At 40.2% G+C, this 27,923-nt stretch overlaps 1 protein-coding gene across 15 annotated transcripts in view; it reads right to left on the minus strand.

Moving 5' to 3' along the window:
* Positions 1-27,923, minus strand: part of CSPP1 (centrosome and spindle pole associated protein 1) — a 178,579-nt gene that overhangs the window by 25,429 nt on the left and 125,227 nt on the right. For 11 of the 15 annotated variants that reach the window (XM_073330932.1, XM_073330936.2, XM_073330945.2 and 8 more), the window contains 4 exons: positions 26,421-26,566; positions 25,281-25,421; positions 15,177-15,223; positions 7,610-7,673 (listed from right to left, as the gene is read on the minus strand). In XM_073330932.1, coding sequence (XP_073187033.1) covers positions 7,610-7,673; positions 15,177-15,223; positions 25,281-25,421; positions 26,421-26,566 — 398 coding nt within the window. Of the gene's footprint in view, positions 1-7,609; positions 7,674-15,176; positions 15,224-16,860; positions 17,034-25,280; positions 25,422-26,420; positions 26,567-27,923 lie in introns of those variants that run through there. The other 4 variants (XM_073330937.2, XM_073330947.2, XM_073330946.2 and 1 more) reach the window with 3 other exon arrangements.

The raw sequence follows: 27,923 nt of genomic DNA on the forward strand, positions 1-27,923 counted from the left end.
TTGTGGAAAAAAGTTTCTCACAAATGTAAGTACTGCCAAAAAAGGACATGATTTTTCTGAAGGTTTTGCAAAGATTTGGGAAAGATGATGGTAGCTGTCTGAAGAACTCTGACATCCTCGGTTTCTCTGAATTTAGTCTTTAAAGATGTGTTGCACTGCATATCAATGACTTCTATTTGTAAATCACATGGTGCTGTTTCCACATCAACAGAAAATGGATTAGCAAACATATCGAAGCTTCCTTTGTGCTTTCTGAAATCTGCAAACTGCTGATCAAATCCTTGCAAAAGCAGGTCAAGCTTAGTAGTGTATTCAGAACTATGGAACTGTATTTCAGAGTCGAGCTCTTCCACAAGTGACTTGCATGCTGGGAAATGAGTGACACTCCCCTGAGAAATCTGATTTTTCCACAAATTTAGTTTAGTTGTGAATGCTATCACATTATCATACACGGCTGTCACCGGCTTGCCTGGACCTCACAGCTTCAGGTTTAGGATATTCAGATCTTGTGTTATGTCAACAAGGAAAGCAAGATCTGTCATCCATTTGTGATCTTCAAATTGTGATACAGGCATTTTAGTTTCTTCCATGAATGTTTTCACCTCTGTTTTCAATTCGAAGATTCTCTTTAAAGTAGAACCTCTGTTTATCTACTGCACCTCAGTGAACTATGTACAAAAGACATAAGGAAGGGTAGGAGAGACATCTTGGAGGCCAAATTTAGGCTGCTAGGAAAGAGACTGAAATCCAGGACATCTATGGTGGCATTCTCAGAAATGCTTCCAGTTCTACATAGGCAGGCAGAGCTTCAGAGCCTCAATGCGTGAACGAGACGATGATGTAGAGAGGAGAGATTTAGATTTATTAGGAACTGGGGAAACTTTTGGGATGCGGGAGCCTATACAGGAAGGATGGGCTCCACCTAAATGAAAGTGGATCCAAAGTGCTAGCATTTAACATTAAAACGGTTGCAGAGCAGTTTTTAACTAAGAGATGGGGGAAAGCCAATTGCTGCTGAGGCGCACGTGGATCGGACAGAGTCTTCTCTTAGAGGAGAGTGTATTGATAGAGATTCTCTAGGTTTTAGTCAGGAAGAGAGGATGGAAGAGGATGAAGTATGGGTCAGACCAGACAAGAAACATTCACATAAAGAATCTGACACATCAGAAAAGGGCAGACAAACAGTGACAAGTTTTTAAAGTGCTTATACACAAATGCTAGAAGTCTAAATAATAAGATGGGTGAACTAGAGTGCCTTGTGTTAAAGGAGGATATTGATATAATAGGCATTACAGAAACCTGGTGGAGTGAGGACAATCCATGGGACACAATCATTCTGGAGTACAAAATATATCAGAAGGACAGAACAGGTTGTGCCGGCTGGGGGGTCGCACTATATGTGAAAGAAAGTGTAGAATCAAATGAAATAAAAATCTTAAATGAATCCACATGTTCCATAGAATCTCTATGGATAGTAATTCCATGCTCTAATAAGAATATAACAGTAGGGATCTATTATCGACCACCTGACCAGGACAGTGCTTAGATGAAATTCTAAGGGAGATTAGAGAGGCTATCAAAATAAAAAACTCAGTAATAGTGGGGGATTTTAATTATCCCAATATTGACTGGATACATGTCACCTCAGGATGAAATGTAGAGACAAAATTTCTTGATACATTAAATGACTGCTTCTTGGAGCAGATGGTACAGGAACCCACAAGGGGAGAGGCAACTCTCCATCTAGTCTTCAGTGGAGCACAGGATCTGGTCCAAGAGGTAACTATAACAGGACCGCTTGGAAATAGTGACCATAATATAACAACATTTAACATTCCTGTGGTGGGAAGAACACCTCAACAGCCCAACACTGTGGCATTTAATTTCAGAAAGGGGAACTATGCAAAAATGAGGAGGTTAGCTAAACAGAAATTAAAAGGTACAGTGACTAGAGTGAAATCCCTGCAAGCTGCATGGACACTTTTCAAAGACACCATAATAGAGGCTCAACTTAAATGCATACCCCAAATTAAAAAACACAGAAAAAGAACTAAAAAAGAGCCACCATGGCTTAACAACGATGTCAAAGAAGTTTTAAAAAGCGGAAATCAAATCCTAGTGAAGTAAATAGAAAGGAGCATAAACACTGCCAAATTAAATGTAAAAATGTAATAAGAAAAGCCAAAAAGGAGTATGAAGAACAGCTAGCCAAAAACTCAAAAGGTAATAACAAAATGTTTTTTAAGTACATCAGAAGCAGGAAGCCTGCTAAACAACCAGTGGGGTCCCTGGACGATCAAGATACTAAAGGAGCGCTTGAAGACGATAAAGTCATCGCAGAGAAACTAAATGAATTCGTTGCTTCAGTCTTCATGGCTGAGGATGTTAGGGAGATGCCCAGACCTGAGCCATCTTTTGTAGGTGACAAATCTGAGGAATTGTCACAGACTGAAGTGTCACTAGAGGAGGTTTTGGAATTAATTGAGAAACTTACCAGTAACAAGTCACCAGGACCAGATGGCATTCACCCAAGAGTAGAACTCAAATGTGAAATTGCAGAACTATTAACTATGGTTTGTAACCTGTCCTTTAAATCAGCTACTGTATCCAATGACTGGAACATAGCTAATGTAATGTCAATATTTAAGAAGGGCTCAAGAGGTGATCCAGGCAATTACAGACCGGTAAGTCTAACGTCAATACCGGGCAAATTAGTTGAAACAATACTAAAGAATAAAATTGTCAGACACATAGAAGAACATAAATTGTTGCGCAAAAGTCAACATGGCTTCTGTAAAGGGAGATCATGTCTCACTAATTTAGAGTTCTTTGAGGGGGTCAACAAACATGTGGACAAGGGGGATCCAGTGGACATAGTGTACTTAGATTTCCAGAAAGCCTTTGACAAGGTCCCTCACCAAAGGTGCTTATGTAAATTAAGTTGTCATGGGTTAAGAGGGAAGATCCTTTCATGGATTGAGAACTGGTTAAAAGACAGGGAACAAAGGGTAGGAATAAATGGTAAATTTTCAGAATGGAGAGGGGTCACTAGTGGTGTTCCCCAAGGGTCAGTCCTAGGAGCAATCCTATTCAATTTATTCATAAATGATCGGGAGAAAGGGGTAAACAGTGAGGTGGCAAAGTTTGCAGATGATACTAAACTGCTCAAGATAGTTAAGACCAAAGCAGACTGTGAAGAACTTCAAAAAGATCTCACAAAACTAAGTGATTGGGCATCATGGCAAATGAAATTTAATGTGGATAAATGTAAAGTAATGCACACTGGAAAAAATAACCCCAACTATACATACAATATAATGGGGGCTAATTTAGCTACAATTAATCAAGAGAAAGATCTTGGAGTCATCATGGATAGTTCTCTGAAGATGTCCACGCAGTGTGTAGCGGTAGTCAAAAAAGCAAATGGGATGTTAGGAATCATTAAAAAAGGGATAGAGAATAAGATGGAGAATATCTTATTGCCCTTATATAAATCCATGGTACGCCCACATCTTGAATACTGCATACAGATGTGGTCTCCTCATCTCAAAAAAGATATACTAGCATTAGAAAAGGTTCAGAAAAGGACAACTAAAATGATTAGGGGTTTGGAACAGGTCCCATATGAGGAGAGATTAAAGAAGCTAGGACTTTTCAGCTTGGAAAAGAGGAGACTAAGGGGGGATATGATAGAGGTATATAAAATCATGAGTGGTGTGGAGAAAGTAAATAAGGAAAAGTTATTTACTTTTTCCCATAATACAAGAACTAGGGGCCACCAAATGAAATTAATGGGCAGCAGGTTTAAAACAAATAAAAGAAAGTTCTTCTTCACTCAGTGCACAGTCAACCTGTGGAACTCCTTGCCTGAGGAGGTTGTGAAGGCTAGGACTATAACAGGATTTAAAAGAGAACTGGATAAATTCATGGAGGTTAAATCCATTAATGGCTATTAGCCAGGATGGGTAAGGAATGGTGTCCCTAGCCTCTCTTTGTCAGATGGTGGAGATGGATGGCAGGAGAGAGATCACTAGATGATTACATATTAGGTTCACGCCCTCTGGGGCACCTGGCATTGGTCACTGTTGGTAGACAGGCTACTGGGCTGGATGGACCCGTGGTCTGACCCAGTATGGCCTTTCTTAAGTTCTTAAGTCACCATATTTAGATTCAATTTCCTCCAAGAAAGCACGAAACTGTCTGCCCCTTGAACGAATGTAATTCACACATTTCACAACAACTGACATGACTGTCAGATTTCAAAGATTTACTGCACAGTGCTTGTTGGTGAATGATGCAGTGTAACGCTATTGGTTGCTCAGCGTTTTGCTCGGCCATCTTTCTTTGTACTAGTGCTACCAATCCGTTTTTCTGACCAATCATTGTTGGGGCCCTGTCAGTGGTTAAGCCTGCTAATATATGCCATGGCAGACTGCGTTGTTCCAGTGCTTCTGTGGGGCAGTGAAAAATTTCACTGGCCATTGTTGACAAGCTGAGCAGTTCTTCAGTTACTGCAAAGTTTTCACCAACGCCTCTCATAAATATGGCAAGCTGCGTACTGTCAACCAAATCGGTACTCTCACCAATTGCGACTGAATATGCACGGAAAGCTGTGCTTTTCTCGATGAGCTGCCCATCAATATATCTTTAGAGAGCTCAAGACTATGCTCTGCTACTGTATTTGGAGATAGGCTGTTATTGCTGAAAACATCTCTTTTATCAGGATATATGATGTCACTGACTTTAATAAAGCATTGTTTAATAAATTCACCATCAGTAAATGGCTTCCCACATTTGGCAATCATTTCACTCATGACATAACTTGCCAAAACCGCTGACTCTGACTCTTTTCTCGCTTTCTGAAAAAGCTGCTGCTTCGCTAATTCTTTTTTCAATTGTAAGACCATCTTCTCTCTCTCCTTCCTGATATTTATCATATTGCTGTGCACGTTTCGTTGTGTAATGTCGTTTGATATTGTAGTCTTTTAAAACAGCAACTTTGTCTTTGCAGATCAAGCATGAGGCAGTCTGTTTGTACTCAGTGACAAAATAATCAACAGTCCACTTATCTTGGAATTGGCGGTGTTCGTCATCAGTTTAAATCTTCAGGATTCCAGCAAGGTGTGCATCAGATAGTTGTGTTCAGTATTGTGACTTGTTACATTGTAGAAAAAAGTGACGATGCCTCCATGGCTGACTCTGCCCGGCGACTAGTGATGGTATCTCTGTCCCTCTCCCGCAGCCAATGGGAGCTGCAAGGGGCAGCGCCTGCAGCAGACAGAGCCAGTAGCGTGGCTGCATAGATCTTGGCTCCACCAGCAACAGCAGGGATTGAACCGCATGCAGGGAGTGAGCTGCCCGAGTTCCCCAGGCCACAGATCTCAAAAGTTTTATGAATGACATGTTGCTGAGTGCAACCCCTGAGAGGGTCCGAACAGCAGCAGGATGGAGCAACGTTGTGGGGAGGGGCATGTGAATCTCTCCTGCCCATTCCCCTCCCCACCTCGGCTGGCAGCCACGAGGGCCAAATGAAAGAACTTTCTAAAAAGTTTCTGCAGGCCGCAGTGGGGAGGTCTGTGGGCCACATAAACATACACATGTATACATATTTTAATCATCCTAGTTTTGAAGATCTATCTTACAAATATAAATCAAGCACAAGCCAACGGAGATGCATGAAAGAATAGCTCAGAACAGCCTCATTCACCTCAAGAGGTTCCTATGGTCTGGTCTACCAAAAAAATTAGGTCACTATAACTATGTTGCTCAGGAGTGTGAAAAATCCACCTCACTGAGTGATGCAGTTAAACCAACCTAACCTCCAGTAGATAGCGCTAACTTGACAGGGAGGCAGATTACTTTCAAGTGTCCCTCCTAACAGCATAGGTATCATCCTTAAGCACTACAGCGGTGCACATCTGCAGTGGCTGATTTTTTTTTTACTATGAAATCTAACAAAAGAATATTTATCTATCAATATTACGTATTTCAGCAGGGCCATCCCTAGCTATTTTGGTGCTCTAGGGGCCCCAGGCCTCCACGGGGGGGAATGAGGGTGCTGGCCCCATGCCTCCACAGGCGGGAGCCGGGGGTGGGGGCAGAGTGGGCTGGCCCCAGGCCTCCGGGGCAGGCCATGTGGGGCTGGCCCCAGGCCTTCGCAGGGGCAGGGAGGGGGCTGGCCACTTCCTGCGGGAAGTGGAATGACCCGGTTCCAGCCTGATCTGCTCCCCTGGCTGCCAGCCGCGCCGCTGGCAAGTGCTGGGTGGCGGTTCCCCCCTGCCCCCAAGCCTGGGAGCCAGGGGAGCGGAGCAGGCTGGGGCCGGGTCATTCCACTTCCCGCAGGAAGTGGCCATTCCCCCCTTTCCCCCCCCGTCCCCCATGGAGGCCTGGGGCCAGCCCCCCTCGCTTCCGCCTGCCGAGGCCTAGGGCCCCAGGCTGCTCTGCTCCCCGGCTCCCAGGCTTGGGGGGAGGGGGGAACCACCCCCAGCACTAGCCGGCAGCGCGGCTGGGAGCCAGGGGGGCGGAGCAGGCTGGGGCCGGGTCACTCCACTTACCATGAGGTGAGTGCAGGGTCGGGCCTGGCTGCAATCTTCAGGGGAGTGGGGCCGGGGAAGGGGAGTGGGGCCTGGGGACGAGCTAGAGCAGCACGCAGCGGTGCCCCAAATTTCCTGGTGCCCTACGCAGCTGCATGCTTTGCATAGGGGTAAGGATGGCCCTGTATTTCACTGCTGATCATTTTACCAGAAACATCCAGATAATGTGCTTATCCCACAATCTCAAATTGCCTCCCATCCCCTCCGCAGGTGCCAAAAGTCCCATTGTCCACTACCAACTTATCAAAACATCTAAGCTCTCCTGAACAATTTCAATACAAATATCTGGTGTACTGAAAGTTTAAAATGTGGGAAGAGCATAAAATAAATGGAATTTGATAAAATTAGCAGTAATATTTAACTCATTTTAAAACTTTAATTCTTAATAAAAATGAAGCTTATGGAGAATTCTCATTCAGTGGCATCACAATGCTGGAGAATCTGGAGACAATGTAATGGAATTTAGGTCCAGCTAGAGATGTGGCTTGTATAAAGGACAATGCTAACATTCAGTCAGGGGAATCAATTTAGACTGAATGCCTTGTTAACCTTAATTAGTACAGTAATACATATAACAGAGAATGGATTCAGGCTATGCTGTTTCCATTTCATTTCCATATCCAACTTCAACTACCAAAGTACTGTTTGATTGAAGGACAAGTAAGAATTCTTACACTATGTCTAAAATAAAACTGCAAGCTATTACAACGCATTAAGGTCTGACAATGATTACAATAACAATAGCACTATGTAGTACAGCACTGATGAAAAGCAAAGCACAGAAAGGAGGACAAAAAGGAGTATGCAATTACATTAACATCCGCTTTTTAAGTTAGAGAAGACTTTCCCAACACACATAATTAGGGCGGACAATTACTAATTCCACTGGAAAAGTCTACTGGTTTGAGACTTTGAAAATAGCAGCATAATCATTTTGTTTGAGAACAATACCACCATATCAAATGTCATGTTGAACATAAACATAAATACTGCTAAATATAGAGGCATAAACTCACCAATGAAAGCACTCTCAGACTCCAATAGTGAATTTTTCAAGAATTCACTGGATTCATTTCTGAACTAAAAAAGTAAAACAGAAGACACTCAGTTCAGCTGTACTAGTGTCTGGGTGTTTGTTTGTTTTTTTTTGCGCTTTTTGCTTGCTGGTTTGTTTATTAGTATTCTAGTGGTTCTGAAAAGTGCCAGATTGACAGAAATTAGAGAAACAAGATGAGTGAAGTATCTTTTATTTATTTATCTTTTATTGGACCAACTTTTGTTGGTAAGAGATACAAGCTTTTGAGCTACACAGAGCGGCTAACGGGAGTTTTGTGACAGATTTCTCCAGGTGAAGGAGGAGAAATTATGTGGCCCTTGGGGTAAGTTTGTTGTCTGTTGTGTGGGTGTTTGTTTGTTGTGGTGTGCTTGCTGCTGGACTGAAATATACCATGTGGTCTGTTCGTTTGGGGACCGTGTGCTGACCTTGTGGGTGCTGAGCCTAGCGGCCCGCTAGACAAGGCTGAGAGTATCTTAATGATGCTTTGATCTCTAAGCCCTTTAGCACCCATCAGCCCTTAACCAGGGGGCGGGGCTACTCAGGAAGACCAGGACTTTAAAAAGCCTGCTCCTAAGCGACCAAAGGAGCTAACAAACAGGAGTGGCTAACAGGTGTTTTGCAAAGGAGTTGAGAGCAGGACTGGGAGAGTGGGGGGCTAGATACATGTAACATTCCTTAAACTTCTTTAAACTTAAGCCACACAAAAAAACTGATAAAAACAAAACCTCAACGAAGGAACTAACTTCAGGAGTAAAAAGATAATGTAGGCAGAAGTCCAGCAACAGAATGGGGGCTACCCAGTTTATTACACCCAATGCAGCATGTATGATTACCTGCCCTATGGGCAGGTGGTGTATGTGTGCATTTGGTGCAAGGAGCTCCTGGTTCTCAGAGACTGTGTATGGACTGTGGAGGCCAGGGTGTCTGAGCTGAAGGAGCTAAGGGAGACAGAGAGGTACATAGATGAGACTTTCCGAGACACAGTAGAATGGTCCCGCCTCTGTGCTGTTGAGGAGGATGAAAACCTCAGGGAAGGAGAACATCCAACTGGAGCAAAGGGAAACGATCCCATAATTGGGACCCTCCTTCCAGATGATGTTGTGATACCCTCTTGCACTGAGGATACCTCTCCGGGGGACGTATTAGGAAAAAAGAGGTATTGGTAAAGGGCAATTCAATCATTAGAAACATAGATAGCTGGGTTTGCGATGACCGGGAGAACTGCATGGTGACTTGCCTGCCTGGTGCGAAGGTTGTGGATCTCTCGAGACATCTCGACAGACTTGTGTGTAGTGCTGGAGAGGGGCCGGTGGTCATGGTACTTGTAGGTACCAATGCCATACAGAGGGATAGGAGAGAGGTCCTGGAGGCCAAATTTAGGCTGCTAGGTAAGAGATTGAAGTCCAGGATCGCCACGATAGCATTCTCTGAAATGCTGCCAGTTCCATGTGCAGGGCCAGTTAGACAGGCAGAACTGCAGATTCTCAATGTGTGGATGAGGCAATGGTGTAGGGAGGAGGGGTTTAGTTTTATTAGGAACTGGAGAAACTTTTGGGTAGGGGAGCCTATACAGGAAGGATGGGCTCCATCTAAACCAAAATGGAACCAGATTGCTGGTGCTTAAAATTAAAAAGGTTGTAAAGCAGATTTTAAACTAAGGGCTGGGGGAAAGCTGACAGGTACAGAGGAGCATGTGGTTTGGACATCCCTTAGGGGAGGATCTATTAATGGAGATTCCCTATATCCTAAGAAAGAGAAGAGGACGAAAGATGATAAAATACAGGTAGGATCTGATGAGAAACTGTCAAATGAAAAAAAGTCTCATTCAATGATATCATGTAATGGGAGACAGCTAAAAAGTGACATGCTTTTAAAGTGCTTCTATACCAATGCTAGAAGTCTAAATAATAAGATGGGTGAACTAGAGGGCCTCATATTAAATGAGGATATTGATATCATAGGCATCACAGAAGCTTGGTGGAATGAGGATAATCAATGGGACACAATAATACCAGGGTACAAAATATATGGGAAGGACAAAACAGGTCATGTTGGTTGGGGAGTGGCACTATATGTGAAAAGAAAGCATAGAATCAAATGAAGTAAAAATCTTAAATGAACCAAACAGTACCATAGAATAGTAATTCCATACTCTAATAATAATGTAGCAGTAGGAATATATTACCGGCCACCTGACCAGGATGGTGATAGTGACTGTGAAATGCTGAGGGAGATTAGACAGGCTATTAAAATTAAAAAAACAATAATAATGGGGGATTTCAACTATCCCCATACTGAGTGGGTACATATCACCTCAGGATGGGATGGAGATATAAAGTTTGTTGACACCTTAAATAACTGCTTCTTGAAGCAGCTAGTCCTTGAACCCACAAGAGGAGAGGCAATTCTTGATTTAGTCCTAAATGGAGCACAGGATCAAGTCCAAGTGGTGAATATAGCTGGACCGCTTGGTAATAGTGACCACAGTATAATTAAATTTAAAATCCCTGTGACGGGAAAAACACCACAGCGGCCCAACACTGTAGCATTTAATTTCAGAGAGGGGAACTACACAAAAATGAGGAAGTTAGTTAAACAGAAATTAAAAGGTACAGCACCAAAAGTAAAATCCTTGCAAACTGCATGGAAACTTTTAAAAGACGCCATAATAGAGGCTCAACTTAAATATATATCCCAAATTAAAAAACATAGTAAGAGAACCAAAAAAGAGCCACTGTGGCGAAACAACAAAGTAAAAGAAGTAGTGAGAGGAAAAAAGGCATCCTTTAAAATGTAAAAGTTAAATCCTAATGAGGAAAACAGAAAGGGGCATGAACTCTGGCAAATGAAGTGTAAAAATATAATTAGGAAGGCCAAAAAAAGAATTTGAAGAACAGCTAGCCAAAGACTCAAAAATTAATAGCAAAATTTTGCTTAAGTACATCAGAAACAGAAAGCCTGCTAAACAACCAGAGGGGCCACTGGACGATCAAGATGCTAAAGGAGCACTCAAGGAAGATAAGGCCATTGCAGAGAAACTAAAGGAATTCTTTGCATCAGTCTTCATGGTTGAGAATGTAAGGGAGATTCCAAAACTTGAGCCATTCTTTTTAGATGACAAATCTGAGGAACTGTCCCAGATTGAAGTGTCATTAGAAGAGGTTCTGGAACAAATTGATAAACTAAACAGTAATAAGTCACCAGGACCAGATGGTATTCACCAAGAGTTCTGAAGGAACTCAAATGTGAAATTGCAGGACTACTAACTGTCATCTGTAACCTATCATTTAAATCAGCTTCTGTACCAAATGACTGGAGGATAGCTAACGTGACGCCAGTCTTTAAAAGGAGCTCCAGAGGTGATCCTGGCAATTACAGGCCAGTAAGCCTGATTTCAGTACCAGACAAACTGGTTGAAACTATAGTAAAGAACAAAATTTTCAGACACATAGATGAACATAATTTGTTGGAGACTAGTCAACATGGTTTTTATAAAGGGAAATCATGCCTCACCAATCTTCTAGAATTTTTTGAGGAGGTCAACAAGCATAAGGACAAGGGGGATCCAGTGGATACAGTGTACTTAGATTTTCAGAAAGCCTTCAACAAGGTCCCTCACCAAAGGCTCTTAAGCAAAATCAGCAGTCATGGGATAAGAGGGAAGATCCTCTCATGGATTAGTAACTAGTTAAAAGATAGAAAACGAAGGGTAGGAATAAATGGTCAGTTTTCAGAAGGGAGAGAGGTAAATAGTGGTGTCGCCTAGGGTTCTGTACTGGGACCAGTACTGTTCAACATATTCATAAATGCTCTGGAAAAAGAGGTAACAATGAGGTGGAAAAATCTGCAAATGATACAAAACTACTCAAGGTAGTTAAGTCCCAGGCAGACTGGAAAGAGCTACAAAAGGATCTCTCAAAACAGGGTGACTGGGCAACAAAATGGCAGATGAAATTCAATGTTGATAAATGCAAAGTAATGTACACTGGAAAACATAATCCCAACTATACATATAAAATGATAGTGTCTAAATTAGCTGTTACCACTCAAGAAAGAGATCTTGGAATCATTGTGAATAGTTCTCTGAAAACTCAATGTTCCACTCAATTTGCAGCAGCAGTCAAAAAAGGGAACAGAATGTTGGGAATCATTAAGAAAGGAATAGATAATAAGACAGAAAATATCATATTGCCTCTATATAAATCCATGGAATGCCTACATCTTGAATACTGTGTGCAGACATGGTCGCCCATTTCAAAAAAGATATATTGGAATTGGAAAAGGTTCAGAAAAGGGCAACAAAAATTATTAGGGGTATTGAACAGCTGCCATACGAGGAGAGATTAATAGGACTGGGACTTTTCAGCTTGGAAAAAAGATGACCAAGTGGGGATATGATAGAGTTCTATAAAATCATGACTAGTGTGGAGAAAGTAAATAAGGAAGTATTATTTACTCCTTCTCATAACACAGGAACTAGGGGTCACCAAATGAAACTAATAGGCAGTAGGTTTAAAACAAACAAAAGGAAGCATTTTTTCACATAACATTCAGTCAACCTGTGGAATTCCTTGCCACAGGATGTTGTGAAGGCCAAGGCTATAAAAGGTTGTGAAGGCCAAGGCTATGAAAAAAGAACTAGATAAATTCATGGAGGATAGGTCCATCAATGGCTATTAGCCAGGATTGGGAGGGATGGTGTCCCTAGCCCCTCTGTTTGCCAGAAGCTGGGAATGTGTGACAGGGGATGGATCACTTGATGATTACCTGTTCTGTTCATTCCCTCTGCGGCACCTGGCATGGGCCACTGTTGGAAGACAGGATACTGGGCTAGATGGACCTTTGGTCTGCCCCAGTATGGCTGTTCTTTTATTCTTATAGTTCTTTTTCTGGACTGGGAAAGGTACTGAGTGTCACAGCTAAACAGAAGACTGAACAAACAGCTTGGTTCTCAAACTTTTATATTGGTGACCCCTTTCACACAGCAAGCCTTTGAGTGCAACCCCCCCCTTATAAATTAAAAACACATTTTTTATTTTAAACACTATTATAAATGGTGGAGGCAAAGCGGGGCTTGAGGGTGGAGGCTGAGAGCTCACAACCCCAGTAATAACCTCGAGATCCCCAAGGGGTCATGACCCCCAGTTTGAGAATCCTTATATAGTTAACACATATTCTAAGGGAGCACTCAAGGTGAAGTGGCTCCTTAACATAGCTTTAGTCACAGGACAAAAAGGGGGGTTCATGAGTTACAGATTGTTGTAATAAGCAAGAAATCCAGTGTTTTTATTAAGGACAGGTCTACGCTTAAAACACTACATCGGTGCAGCTGTGCCATTATAGCGCTTAAGTGAAGACGTTCCTACACCGATGGGAGAGCTTCTCCTGTTGGCATAGTTAATGCACCTCCCTGAGAGGCAGTAGCTATGTTGACAGCAGAAGCTATCTACAACAGGGTTTAGGTCGGTATAACTATATCACTCAGGGGTGTGGATTTATCACCCCCCTGAGCGAAGTAATTATACCGATATAAGCATGTAGTGTAGATCTGGTCTAAAACCAAGATTTGTAGCATCTAGCAAAGTTATGAAATTAAGCTCCCAGGCTCGTCTTTTGAAAGCGTTGTCCAGGTTTGTTTTGAGGATGAGGACTCACTAGTCAGATATAAAGTGATCGCTTTGTGATAAGTGTTCACCCACAGGTGTTTTTTGTCTTTTGTCATTTTCCTGTGCGAGTTCATTCAAGAGAGCAGTGATTTCCTGGTTTCACCTTGTAGTTGTTACTGCACTGGAAACCTGCACAATGCTTTCAAAAGATAAGCCTGGGAGCTTAAATTCTTAACTTTGTTAGACACTACAAATCATTGTCTTAATAAAGACACCGGATTTACAGCTTATCACAACAATCTGTACCCTTTTTGTCCTGTGAGTACAAGATTGTTAATGGGCCACTTCACCTTGAATTGCCCCTTAGAATATATGCTAACTACTTATGCTAAACTATCTATTTGATCTTGTATTTAGCTGTGATACTCTCTCAGCACCTTTCCCAGATGTGAAGAAGAGCTCTGTGTAGCTTGAAAGCTTGTCTCTCTCACCAACAAAAGTTGGTCCATTAAAAGATATTACCTCACTCACCTTGTCTCTCTAATATCCTCGGACTAACATGGCTAGAACAACACTGCACAGTACTGGAAATTTACAGTCTTCTTTATACCTACAAAACAGTGCAGTGCTCTCAAATGTGCTTCAGTCCTGTTCTATTAGCAAAAATACAAAGATTAAAGATATTTGAGACTTTCCCTAACAAGTCATATTTGGGCCGCTTTCCACAACAAACCTCTCTACTAAAACTGTCTACATGGGTGTCAATTGTGACTGTGCTTTGTGTAACCTGGACCCATGTTCATTAGGAACTAAACCCAGACTGGCAATTTACTTCACATAAGATACTGAATATCCTCATGACTTTTGGACTGTATTCAAAGTAGTGATCTAAACAGGAAAGATTCAAAAACCTTTACTAATCCCCTGTGACATCAAGTGCTTGATATTACAGATTTAAAAAAATGTACTTCTATGCAACTGTAACATAGCTTAGTATTTGTAATTATGCTATCCTTACTACATTATTACAAGTTCAACCTTTAAAGTAACAACATGGCTGCAACAATTTATTACAGAATTGGTTTTGTAAAGGGATTCCTCTGTGTTGAGAATCAATATAACGTCTATCAATTTTGAGTTCATCAAAGAGGAAAGAGACAATGGGAAACTGAAAATTTAGTGCAAATCAACCCTCCAAAGGAGAATTCCAAGTAGCTATTTACAACCAAAGTTCACTAACATTATGCTGAACATACCACTGCTCTGTTAGCTGTGCATCATGAGGCAATGCAAGGATCTCAGAGTAATAGTTTAAGTGACATTCTAAGTGCCTGACTCTTCATTGCACCTGTTGTGGCCAGTGTGAATTAGTGGAGAATTATAATTTGATAGCACTTTATTCAGTTCTTTTCACTGAGCCAGGAAATAAGCTCTATAGCTCCTGTATATCTTGTTGGAGACAGTGCCTGTTTTTTACTGCCTTGCACCTTGTTTAATCATATATAACTGTGTAAAGTTCTACCAAATTAGCATTCTCCACTAACTCACAGCATTCTAGGTACTAGCATAACTAGGTACAGCATTCTACTCCTAACTTTGCACAGATGTATGTGACTATACAGGGTGCAAGGCAGTGAAGAATTCAGCAGTATGTCTATATCAAGATATATAGCCATGGCGCTTATTTCCTGCCTCAGCAAAGAGACCTGAATAAAGTATCCTATTTGTTATTCCTCTAGCTTGCCAGTTAACCAGACAGATGGCAAGCTTAGTTAAATTTAGTTTTCTATTTCAACAGTATTCTAATGTACACTCAGTCCAAAATTAACGTAAGTACAAGCCACAACACTCTGCACATTTGAACAAAATAAAAAAAGCATATTGGGGAGAGGAGAGAAGGGGAGCTCAGTTTCCTCTTACCAGTCCCATGTTTCGTGGGTTAAAGTCAGGACCAGAATCATCATAGTCTATAGTAGCCATCACAGCCCAGGGAGGAAAAAAAAGTAATGGACATAAACACTGATTATACAAGAACATATTTAAACATTTTAGCAGAATATTGTTACACAAATATGGACATCACAATGAATCACTCCTTATTAAAGTCTTATCTTTACAGTCATATTCACTGTATTAATAACTAAACTGGGAATATTTTGATGCAAAATTTGCTTTAGCTGTCTTAATATTAATTTAAGGGTAACTAGATGGATCTAATGTAAATACTCAAACTGTTGTTGAAGGAAATCTGGTAGTGTTATAAATACTCAACATTCCCCCAAGTTTGTATTCAAAGTCTCTCCAAATGAAGAACAAAATGTAATATATTTGCATATCAGAACTATATTTCAAAGTGACAAAACAAATTAATATCAACTTGGTTATTTCTTGGCTTTGTGCAAGACACCTATTGAATTTAAATACACTATATGGATTATTATAGGAATGTCCAGACTAATCAGGTTGTTTTTACTAACAAGATCTTTAAATGTATTCAAGGTTAATCTGATGATATTGACATTAAAAGTTATATTGAATCAACTTCTGGAAACACACCTACTTTCTGCTGCAGAAATCTTTATTTGATAACTAAAGAGCAAATTTACAATGGGTTCCTCAGAGCAGATTCTGACAACCCTGGTAGTAACAATCAATGTGCCCTTCCTATTACAGAGCATCAAAATGGACAATACAGAAAGTAACTAACCTTTGGGGAGGCAGCTTGGTTTAGAGGATAGGGCAACTGAACCAGAACCAAGAAACCTGCTCTCTGGTCTTAGGCAAGTCACCTCACCTCTCTAGGTCTCTGTTATCCCTCCCAACCTTTGCCTGACTTGTCTATTTAAACAGTACGTTCTTTAGAGTCGGGAATGGTTTTCACCACGTTTGTCCATCGCCTGACAGAGGGGCAGTGATCTTGGTTGGGACCTCTTGGTATTACTGTAATACATATAATAAACGACAACTAATCACGTAGCTGGTAAGAAGTACTGTTTCTTACTACAAGAACTGCATACTGTCTTCATTTAATGCAGTTACAGTAGTACTGAGAGAATACACCATTTAAAATAATTTTCATAAAATAATAAATTCACTTTTTACTTAGCCAGCTTGTTTTCGATAATATGTTATATTTTTGCTTATAAGCTCAAAAATTTGGAATTTAGTACAGGCCCATAACTACAGAAACTGCTGCAGAACATTATTTAAAACTGTATTATTTGCTGTATGGGTGCCATGGAGTAACTCATCTCCATGGCAAAGTTCTTCTCTATAAAGTTATGTTTGGTGGCTTTAAATTTCATATGGAAACTTGTGACAATATAAGGTGTTCAAAAATAATTAAATTAACCTATTAACTATTTTCAAATTACAATACATGGCACACCATCCCTGAACTTATCTGTAAGGCTACTCACCTCTACCGCCTACAAATCTCTTCTCAAAAATCACTTGTAACCATGATGCCTACAATTATTCAGGAAACATAATGGCTAAGCTGAGGACAGTTGGAAAAGTTGATATTTATAAAATTAAAAAACAAAAATAAAAACCCAAGACATTCATATAACAGGAAGTTACTTAACTGTAACTGAAGGCTCTTTCAGATGTGTGGTCCCTATCTGTATTCCACACATGGGAATGCATGCACACCAAGGTTGGAAATTCTTCAAAGCAGTGTCTGTTGGCCCACATATGTGCAGTAGCTCTTCTCGTGGTCCCAACTGAGGGTATAAGAGGCAGCGTGGGTGGATGCCTCTCCAGTTCCCCTTCTTACTGCAAATCCATTAGGAGCCGAAGCAGAGGGGACAGAGAGTGAATAGTGGAATACAGATTGGGACCACACATCTTGAAGAATCTCCAGTTATCACAAGTAACCTCCACTTCTTCTTCGAGTGCTGGCTGCTATGTGTATTCCTCACGTGGGTGACTGGAAAGCAGTGTTCTGACTTGAGGTGGATGCGAGGAACCCGGTAGCAAAGATGCCTCAATACTGCTGATCCCACTAATATATCCACAGCCAAGGCATGAATTTGAGTGTAGTGTGTTGTGACCATGTGGATAGAACTCCAAATGGCCACCCTGCAGATGACCTGCAGTGGGACATCAGTGATGCAGTGAAGGCAGCTTTTGCTCTCATGGAGTGAGCTCCAATACCCTCAGGGGGAGGAAGTTTTGCTATCTTGTAGCACTTTAAGATGCATCCAGAAACCCACTCAGAAATCCTCTGGGAGGATATGGCTTGCCCACGACCTCTCTCTGCTATGGCGATAAGAAGTCTTGGGTGATTTCCTAATGGATTTGGTTCTTTGCAGGTAGAATGCCAGGGCATGCTGAACACTGATGGAGTGAAGTCTCTTGTCTTCAGAGCGAGAGTGGGGTTTCAGAAAAAATTCAGGTAAGTATTTTGTTTGATTGATATGGAACTCAGAAACAATCTCACTGCCTCTTACACTCTTGATTGGGAGCACGAGGAGAGCTACAGAACATGTGCAGGCCAAAAGACATTGCTTTGAAGAATTTCCAGACTCAGGAGAATGTTGCGCATGAGTACCCACGTGTGGAATACACATAGGAAATGGCACTCAAAGAAGAACAGTATATTTAGGTATCTAGAAATTGTAAATATTTAGTATTCTTCCTCTACCCTGCTCTTGCTGTATTGTTTGTCTTCTCACAGACGAGTTTCTGGGACAGGAACCTTGTCTGCCTCTGGGTCTGTATACCACCTAGCACAAAGAGGTTCTGATCTTGACCTGGGCTCCTCTGGGCACTACTATAATATACATAATAATAAGGATGATGTTTAAAGCCCTAAACCTACCTCTTACACAAATCTTTTCATTAAAATCATTATCTGCAGCATTCCCATTAACAAGTGCAAATAAAATATAAAAATTAAATTAAAATATGGTAATCATATAGCTCAAGCAAAGGAGTGCATCTCTAAGCTAATTCCGCACCCTGAATTAGCATTCAAATAGAAAGTTAACCTTCCAAGATGTACCAGAGGACTCAGATGAGTGTATCATTCTGTTATGATAAAGATGATTTCCACTTCTAGATTAGTAGTATTTTTGTTTTCTTGCCCCACTCTTCATAAATGAAATAAATATGTTTTACTTATCTTAAATAAATTGGTGAATTAAAAAAAGATGTAGGATCTTAAGGGATAGCCATATTCAATATTCTATTAGTCATTAGGATTAAACTTAAACTTCAGGACTTTAAAATCTATCTGATCTGAATAGCTACTATATAAAATAGCCAAATGGAATTTAGGAGTTATAAAGGAATTCGTAGACAAAACACTTGGGTAAGTTGGAGTTAATGTTCACAAAACACTGTTAAATGAATGGGAAAAAATGTTAAAAAAAAAAGTTGTACTATTAACATCTCAAATATTAGAAAGCCAGGAAATTGTAACTTAAGGTTAAACTTTAAAAAGAATGAGACTTTAAGTATAAAAAGTCACAAACAACCTTGTCCATTGCCCCCACTTCTCTCCCAAAATGAGCATCTTCTATTAAAGGTATCATTTACTATATCATATCTGGTTCATTATCTTAAAAAAAAACAAAAAGTACCTTGAAGTTTGAAATAGGCCACTAAAATCAAACTAAAGCCATGAGAAATCTTGTATAAACCTATTAGCTAATTAAGACAAGGCAGTTTATCTGATAAAAGGGATAATTTTTATGTATTTTTTTCCCAAATGAATAGTACCTGTAAAAGAAGCAAGACTAACAGCGCTGAAAGGTAAAGTCCTTTATGCAGCCACATAACAGAATAGCACGGCATGTAACAATACTAACTTTCCCATACTGCATTACTAATGTCTCAGCCTGGACTTCCACTGAAGATGCTGCCTAATCCTATTTTTGATTTAGAGACATGTCCATGTTATACTGGATGAATACCACCAACGCATTTCACATAAGTCACCAAATAGCACTACTACGCTACTCTGGGATAGATTGAAGTGAAAAGTTCTGTATTCTGTTATGCAATCCCCAAGATTTAGTCCCCATACACTTTTCTTTAAATAATTTTTTCTTTTTGCACAGTTTGTGCTTTCCAGATTTTAAACAGAAGCCTGCATAACAAAGACCTCTCCTCCTAGTGAGCCAGCTTGCTTCCTTAAATATACACTTGTAAAGTGCTCTACACCTAACAGAGCGGGGCACAAAACTCAACTCCCCGTCCCATGCTCTAATCATTAGACAATAATGCCTTCATTCTGTATGTATCAATACAAGAGGGAAAATCTGTCTCTTTAGGGACACCTAGTTTGACATCAATTTAAAAAAAAAAATCTTCTCTCTGAATAAATTCTACCTAGGGTTAAAAATATTGTGTAGACAAGGCCTATAATTGAAAGAGCTTAGAGAAAATATTTTTCTCTATTCTTCAACTTATTTACTTCTTACATTTCCAAGCACCTTGGGTATACTCAGTTTCACTATTGCCCTAGAGAGTCTCTCTCTCCCACTAGAACCAGCCAATTTTTTTAACAAATACTTTTCCATCAAAAAATGCATTTTTCAGGCCCCAAAACTGTTAGCTAAATTCATGCTGAATTTGACAATTTAGTTTCAGGTTGGAAAAAATATTTAGAAAAAGTTGAAACAGTTCATCTGTTACATTTCGGCTTTGATTGTAAACAGTGTTTTGCTTTCAAAACTGGTCAATCTAAACACCCAAAACAGCCCAACTGAAACAAAAAAATTTCTTTCAAATTGACCAAAACGTGTGTGTGTGTGTGTGCGTGTGCGTCTGATTTTTTCAATTTGTGCCTTGAAACTGAAAATCCACGATTCACTCAGCTCTCCTGTTTGTACGACTCTCTCACACAGCAAGAAGGGAAAGGAAAACAATTAAAAACAGGAAAGAGATTGCAAAATGATAAAAATTGGCAGGAGTCAGGGGCAAGTGTAGCATTTGAAACTACTTCTGTCATATGTTTAAAAACTTGTTAGTTTCTAAAGTTTTGATGCCGCTAACATTTAAAATGTTTCTCTTATTTAAAAACCTGGGGAAAACACAGTAATAAATGTATATGTAAAGAAGAGTTGCATCATAGTCCACATAATTTTTTTTTATCTGTTGCTCCCCCAGAAACGTTAGCAGAATCTCTGTAATTACTGTGAAAATAGGTTGGTCTTTGCCTCTAGAGCCAACAGCAGTGTAATTTTCATATTGTAAAAAAAACATATCACTCATTTCTTTTTCCCTTGAATGAGACAACAAGAAAAAAGAAAAGGATGACTTATGGCACCTTAGAGACTAACCAATTTATTTGAGCATAAGCTTTCATGAGCTACAGCTCACTTCATCGGATGCATTCAGTGGAAAATACAGTGAGATTTATATACACACAGAACATGAAAAAATGGGTGTTATCATACACACTGTAAGGAGAGTGATAACTTAAGATGAGCTATTACCAGCAGGAGAGCGGGGGGGGGGGGGGGGGAGAGGAACCTTTTGTAGTGATAATCAAGATGAGCCATTTCCAGCAGTTAATAAGAACATCTGAGGAACAATGGGGGGGTTAGTCTCTAAAGTGCCACAAGTACTCCTTTTCTTTTTGCGAATACAGACTAACCCGGCTGCTACTCTGAAACAACAAGAAAAAAGTGTCTGATCCATTTTCATTGGAGAAAAAGGAGTTAATTTTCCTATTCACCTTCCTCAGAGTCAAATTTAACAGAGAAAAGGCAAACAACACATATTTCTTTTGCCCAGAGCTACAGAGTAGGAAGTGACAGTAACAGACTATAAGTAAGTGTAAAACAGAAGATGGACAATGAAAGTCACAAGACAAAGGAGGACAAAGAATTGGTGTGCTGGGGAGAGTGTCCTCTACAAGGACCATGAAGCAGCTTAACAATAAAAAGATTTCCCACAATTGTGCTCAGGGTTCAGATACTTGTCTGCCAATCTAAACTGCCCTGGAAAAGGGAACATCTGGCTTTGTTCAGATTAATGTTATCTAAAACTACATCATCCATTCAGAATTGGCAAGAGATGAAATTGGCAATCTGTACTCAAATTAATGGAATGAGTCAAAACTGACTTTCATAGCAAGCAAAGCAGACTCCTCCAGATAAATCAAAGCCTTCTCAAAAGCAATGTGGCCTATCAATCAGAAACTTAATCTCATCGGGAAAATATTACAGTTCAAAAGGTCCCTGCCCCAAGAAGGTCACAATTTAAGACAATAAGTGTATTTTATATACATTTGTTTTTTTATATACTGTATATAACAGTTATAGTACACATGAACACCAGAAAAGCCTGTCACAGAAACAACAAACCCAAGAAATATTCTTCATCATCTTCCTCCTTAATGCATAACATATTTTTAGCTCATCATGCAATAAACACACAACTTTTGTCCTTTGGGATCAATTCGGTCACCCTTAGTCATATTGGGATGACTTGCAGAGTAAGATACTATCCAGTTCTCCCATGACAGTTGCAAAAGTACTATTTTTCCCCACAAAAACTACAAGTGGCAGGAATACTAAAGCCTTTACTAGCATTTATTCCAAACTCTCAGCAAGTGGAGCTCTAGTTCAGCAAGAAACTCCAAACTGCAATTTTTATGAGAAGGGCTTCTGCCCAGGAGCTGAGCTGGACAAGTCTGGGCAGACAGGCAAGCTGTTACTTATCTGTGATAGGTTTCAGAGTAGCAGCTGTGTTAGTCTGTATCCGCAAAAAGAAAAGGAGTACTGTGGCACCTTAGAGACTAACCAATTTATTTGAGCATAAGCTTTCGTGAGCTACAGCTCACTTCATCGGATGCATACTGTGGAAAATACAGTGGGGAGATTTATATACACAGAGAACATGAAACAATGGGTGTTACCATACACACTGTAACCAGAGTGATCAGGTAAGGTGAGCTATTATCAGCAGGAGAGCGGGGGTGAAAAAACCTTTTGTAGTGATAATCAAGGTGGGCCATTTCCAGCAGTTGACAAGAACGTCTGAGGAACAGTGGGGGGTGGGGGGGAATAAACATGGGGAAATAGTTTTACTTTGTGTAATGACCCATCCACTCCCAGTCTTTATTCAAGCCTAAGTTAATTGTATCCAGTTTGCACATTAATTCCAATTCAGCAGTCTCTCGTTGGAGTCTGTTTTTGAAGTTTTTTTTGTTGAAGAATTGCCACTTTTAGGTCTGTAATCGAGCGACTAAAGAGACTGAAGTGTTCTCCGACTGGTTTTTGAATGTTATAATTCCTGACGTCTGATTTGTGTCCATTTATTCTTTTACATAGAGACTATCCAGTTTGGCCAATGTACGTGGTAGAAGGGCATTGCTGGCACATATCACATTGGTAGATGTGCAGGTGAACGAGCCTCTGATAGTGTGGCTGATGTGATCAGCCTATAATGGTGTCCCCTGAATAGATACGTGGACACAGTTGGCAACGGGCTTTGTTGCAAGGATAGGTTTCTGGGTTAGGGAACCTATCCTTGCAACAAAGCCTGTTGCCAACTCTGTTCGCATATCTATTCAGGGGACACCATCATAGGGCCTAATCACATCAGCCACAATATCAGAGGCTCATTTACCTGCACATCTACCAATGTGATATGTGCCAGCAATGCCCCTCTGCCATGTACATTGGCCAAACTGGACAGTCTCTATGTAAAAGAATAAATGGACACAAATCAAATGTCAGGAATTATAACATTCAAAAACCAGTCAGAGAACACTTCAATCTCTTTGGTCACTTGATTACAGACCTAAAAGTGGCAATTCTTCAACAAAAAAAACTTCAAAAACAGACTCCAACGAGAGACTGCTGAATTGGAATTAATGTGCAAACTGGATACAATTAACTTAGGCTTGAATAGAGACTGGGAGTGGATGGGTCATTACACAAAGTAAAACTATTTTCCCATGTTTATTCCCCTCCCTCCACTTTTCCTCAGATGTTCTTGTCAACTGCTGGAAATGGCCCACCTTGATTATCACTACAAAAGGTTCCCTCCTCCCCCGCCCCTCCAGGTCTCCTGTTGGTAATAGCTCACCTTACCTGATCATTCTGGTTACACTATGTCCTAAGGCGAGCTCATGGAAGACAGATACCTCCCGTGGAGCAGAAGTGTGTATGGTAGCACCCACTGTTTCATGTTCTCTGTGTATATAAATCTCTCCACTATATTTTCCACTGAATGCATCTGATGAAGTGAGCTATAGCTCACGAAAGCTTATGCTCAAATTAATTGGTTAGTCGCTAAGGTGCCACAAGTACTCGTTTTCTTTTATCTGTGATAATGCGTCTTGAACTCCAGAATCTGAGCCTTCTTTACAACAAAAAGTCTCTAGCTTTTATGGTGGCAAAAATAACCTCCAAAATTGTGACACAAATGCCATTCTGTCTACCTAAGTCTTCAGAGATCCTGAAACAACAGCTCTGGCAGAGGTGAGAACTGCCCCATTCACCTGGACATTTTTTCTTAACATTACTGATATTTAACATTATTGACATTCATTTCTAATTAAAATACGTAAGAAAGAGAGATGACATTCCCATGATGTCCCTGAATCCAAGTATGCAACAAAGAGTGATTATTATATTATGATGACCTGTATCCAATCTGCTGCAGGCAGCATTCATTCTGGCATTTCAAGTGAGTGGAGATTTGTTGTAGATGCAGAATTTGTGAGATTACTACTTGTTTTCCAGTAGGGTCTTCTTCCCCCTTTCATGAAGGCTGTAGCCTCAAAACCACCACCACGCAGGAAATAAAGCCTATACTAATTTAGTCTTTCTAGCTTTTTGTATCTAGGGATCTTAGGGCATTCTATAGTGCCCTTCAGTTTAGTATTTAAGTGCTTCCCAAGTCAATTAGATCTATACAGTAAAGCTTCTAGTGACTTCATAGATCTTTTGCTCTTCTCCCTTCTCTATTAGGGGAAGGTCTGATCAGGATCTCTTTTGTTTTTGTCTGTATCTCTCTTCTTTCTTTTTCCTAATTAACCAAGTTATGCTGAGGAGGATTTTGCAACATTGCCTGAAAGTATCAGACCCTGAAAACTCATTCCACAGCTAAAATTTCTCAGAGCACAATTTGACTTCAGTTCTCATGTGCTGTGTCAAGTGCATTTTTACAGAGAAGGTCAACTGTTTTAGGGCATCATGGAATGGAGAAGTGGTCACTTATGAAGCTGCATCCTAACCCACTGATGGCTTTGAAGATCAGACCCGAAGCAGTGAAATGGCAGAGGACTGGTTCAAAGACATTTTGTATTATTGCATACAGAAAATGAATGAAGATGAAAAAGTTAATTTTCCTAACAAGAAACAGAGACAAATCCTCCATTGAATTTCAATGGAGTTATGACAATTAACACCAGCTGAGAACCTGCCCCACTGTCTTCAATACTCCAAAAGGGGACCTGCAGTGTAAGGCTATGTAAGTTGCTACATTGGACATGGGACTTCTGTGACAATGGCTGGTTTTGAGACTGAAAATAGCAGAACTTTGTCTTTACTAATCCTCAGCATATTTCTTGTTCAAAAGTCAGAGACACATTAATAGCTATACTAACTTCAGTCTACATAATTCTTGGTTTCCAAAACTATCTGTGATGAGTATTGCTGCCTTGCAGAACTAATCTAATGATTGAAGACCATCTTCAACCACTTCTGTCAGGCTCATCTTCCAGAAGGGGAAACTATTTATGACTCTTTAGATTTTCTTTAAGAAACCGGACGTTCCCTAAACTTCTGTTATATTTTTTAAAATAAGAATGAAATCGCAATAAAATTACTCCCAAAGAGCCAAGGGGAAGCATCCACTCTAACAATGGAAGTGCAGACAGATATACTGGCTTTTTCTTTATTATGTAGAATTCAAATATATAGACCTTTGACAGTAGCTTTACCTTTCTATTTTCCAACAAATTATTGTGAACCTGCATGCATTCTTCAGAGAAAGCCAATGAGTTAAAGAAAATTTAAAAATAAGTTTCATTCACTCAAGTTAATCTTCTCTTACCTTCTGCATCTCTCCTCATTTTCATTCTGTTAAGTTTCTTCTGCTGCTCTCTTAGCAATGCCCGCTGTTGAATCTCTAATGTTAGATCATCTTCTGGAGGATCGGGATACATATATCTCAAGTCTGCTCGTGTTTCTGAATCTGTTGTATAGATTGTGAATTTTAAAATGTCATCACATAACACTATTTCAGACACATTTACTTTAAAAATGTGAACTACATGCATTTAAAAAGCATTAGGACCATCAATACTAATAATGGCAAAAAAGTGGATGGTTTGTAATATGTTAAAATACCACTTCATTTAAAAAAATTCATACATGGCGGTAAAGTGTATCAAATGAAAAAAATAACTGTAAGCCACTTCAATTTGCCAGAAAACAAACAAACCCAAAGACCGTAACAATGTATAAATACCTGGGATCATTAGTAGTGGTTGGATTAGGAGTTTCAATGATTCTATGGTAATGACAACAACTCAATTAAAGGGTTGACACAGTGAATTTTGATTGTGGTGATACTTCTTTTAGTTAATAAGAAAGCACAGATATGTCAGGTGTAAACTGCTGTCAGACACTGAGGGTGGGATTTCAAAAGTGCCTAAATTATTTAAGAGCATAAATCCTGTAGACTTTCACTGGGACTTGTGCTCCAAAGCTGCGTTGGGATTTTCAATAACACCTCTCAGCGCCTTTACGTGAATGGATCATTGCACACACAAGTGCATTAAAAAGCTGCTGAAATATTCCTGTGCTTTCCTATTTAATGGAAGTTAAGTATATCATCATTTTGGGGAACCAAAATATTTTGCACTGCAAATTGACAGACACGCTCCACAAAAACAACACAAAATGTGTTATACAATGCCACTAAAAATATTCAGAGGGGCTGTTTTAGCAGCCAGCAATCAGCTGGATATAGTGGTTCCCTGGCCATACTACCTATGCCATGGTGTAGCAAGCAGTGGAATCCTCAGGTCACTAGTTAAACCAGAATGCCAGTAGTAAAGAAGATACAGTGAGGGCCAGTGTTTGTGTTAAGGGCAACTGTGAGAAGGATTACTGAATTTTCTTTTAAATGCTAGGAAATGATTAAGAGATGCAAAAAAAACCCCAAACAGAAAGAAGAAAATCCACTTGCCTTTGTATTTAAGTTCATTGAACTCCCTGATATTCTGAACATTGACAGGGTCAGCTGCACCCTTTGATGAAGGTCGCCTGACTGGAGCTTGCATCCGAAGCCTGGCCATCTCAAATACATCCATTATATTTTTCTCTCTTTTCCTGCTTGAAAAGTTTGTAAACCAAACATTCAGTGTGACTAACAGTTCCTCATCCATAACTTATTTGAACATGTCACTCAGTATTACTCCAAATGAAGACTATTACTTGGATATTATATCCTGCCACTCAAAGAATAAAATTATTTGAAATTTGAACACAGTTTTAAAAATAATTAAATTTCCTTGTGTGTTACAAATGGAGGCGATGTGGTATCTAAATCCAGTAAGTTCACACCAGTGACATGGAGATGAGCTAGATGTTTCTATGATTACTATGTGATGAGATTTGCAAATAATCAAAACATAAAAGAAGGATAATGCAAAATTCATTTACTTATCAGTGCAGTTCTAATCATTTATGTTAGTATAGTTATATAGTACACTAGTAAATGTTCTGTGGTATGTTTTTGTAAAAGTAATGAAGTATTCATAACAACATACCTCTCTATTTGAACATTTCCAGTGAAAGAGACTCCACAATCACCTTAGGTGAACTGTTCCAATGATTAATTACCCTTACTGTTAAATATTTGCTCCTTATTTCTAATCTGAATTTGTCTTGCTTCAACCTTCCAGCCATGGGATCTTATTATACTTTTGCCTTTATTATCAAACTTCCTTTTCCCCACGTTAAGTATTTAGAGACTGTGATCATGTCAATCCTTAAACTTCTCTTTCACAAGCTCATCTGATGATGATACATCTGAGGGAAGGGAACAGAAGGAGACTCTGCCAATTGGAAGGCATGAGATGCACTGTCCTAGGGATGGGGGTTCCACGACCACCACTCCCAAGAGGAGGAGGCAGGTTGTGGTGGTCGGGGACTCTCTCCTCAGGGGGACTTAGTCATCTATCTGCCACCCCGACCGGGAAAACCGAGAAGTCTGCTGCTTGCCAGGAGCTAGGATTCACGATGTGACGGAGAGACTGCCGAGACTCATCAAGCCCTCGGATCGCTACCCCTTCCTGCTTCTCCACGTGGGCACCAATGATACTGCCAAGAATGACCTTGAGCGGATCACTGCAGACTACATGGCTCTGGCCAAGAAGGATAAAGGAGTTTGAGATGTAAGTGGTGTTCTCATCCATCCTCCCCGTAGAAGGAAAAGGCCTGGGTAGAGACCGTTGAATCGTGGAAGTCAATGAATGGCTACACAGGTGGTGTTGGAGAGAAGGCTTTGGATTTTTTGACCACGGGATGCTGTTCCAAGAAGGAGGAGTGCTAGGCAGAGATGGGCTCAACCTAATGAAGAGAGGGAAGAATATCTTTGAAAGCAGGCTGGCTAACCTAGTGAGGAGGGCTTTAAACTAGGTTCACCGGAGGAAGAAGACCAAAGCCCTGAGGTAAGTGGGGACGTGGG

Source organism: Lepidochelys kempii, chromosome 2 (genome assembly GCF_965140285.1).
Source record: "Lepidochelys kempii isolate rLepKem1 chromosome 2, rLepKem1.hap1, whole genome shotgun sequence".
Classification (NCBI taxonomy): Eukaryota; Metazoa; Chordata; order Testudines; family Cheloniidae; genus Lepidochelys; species Lepidochelys kempii.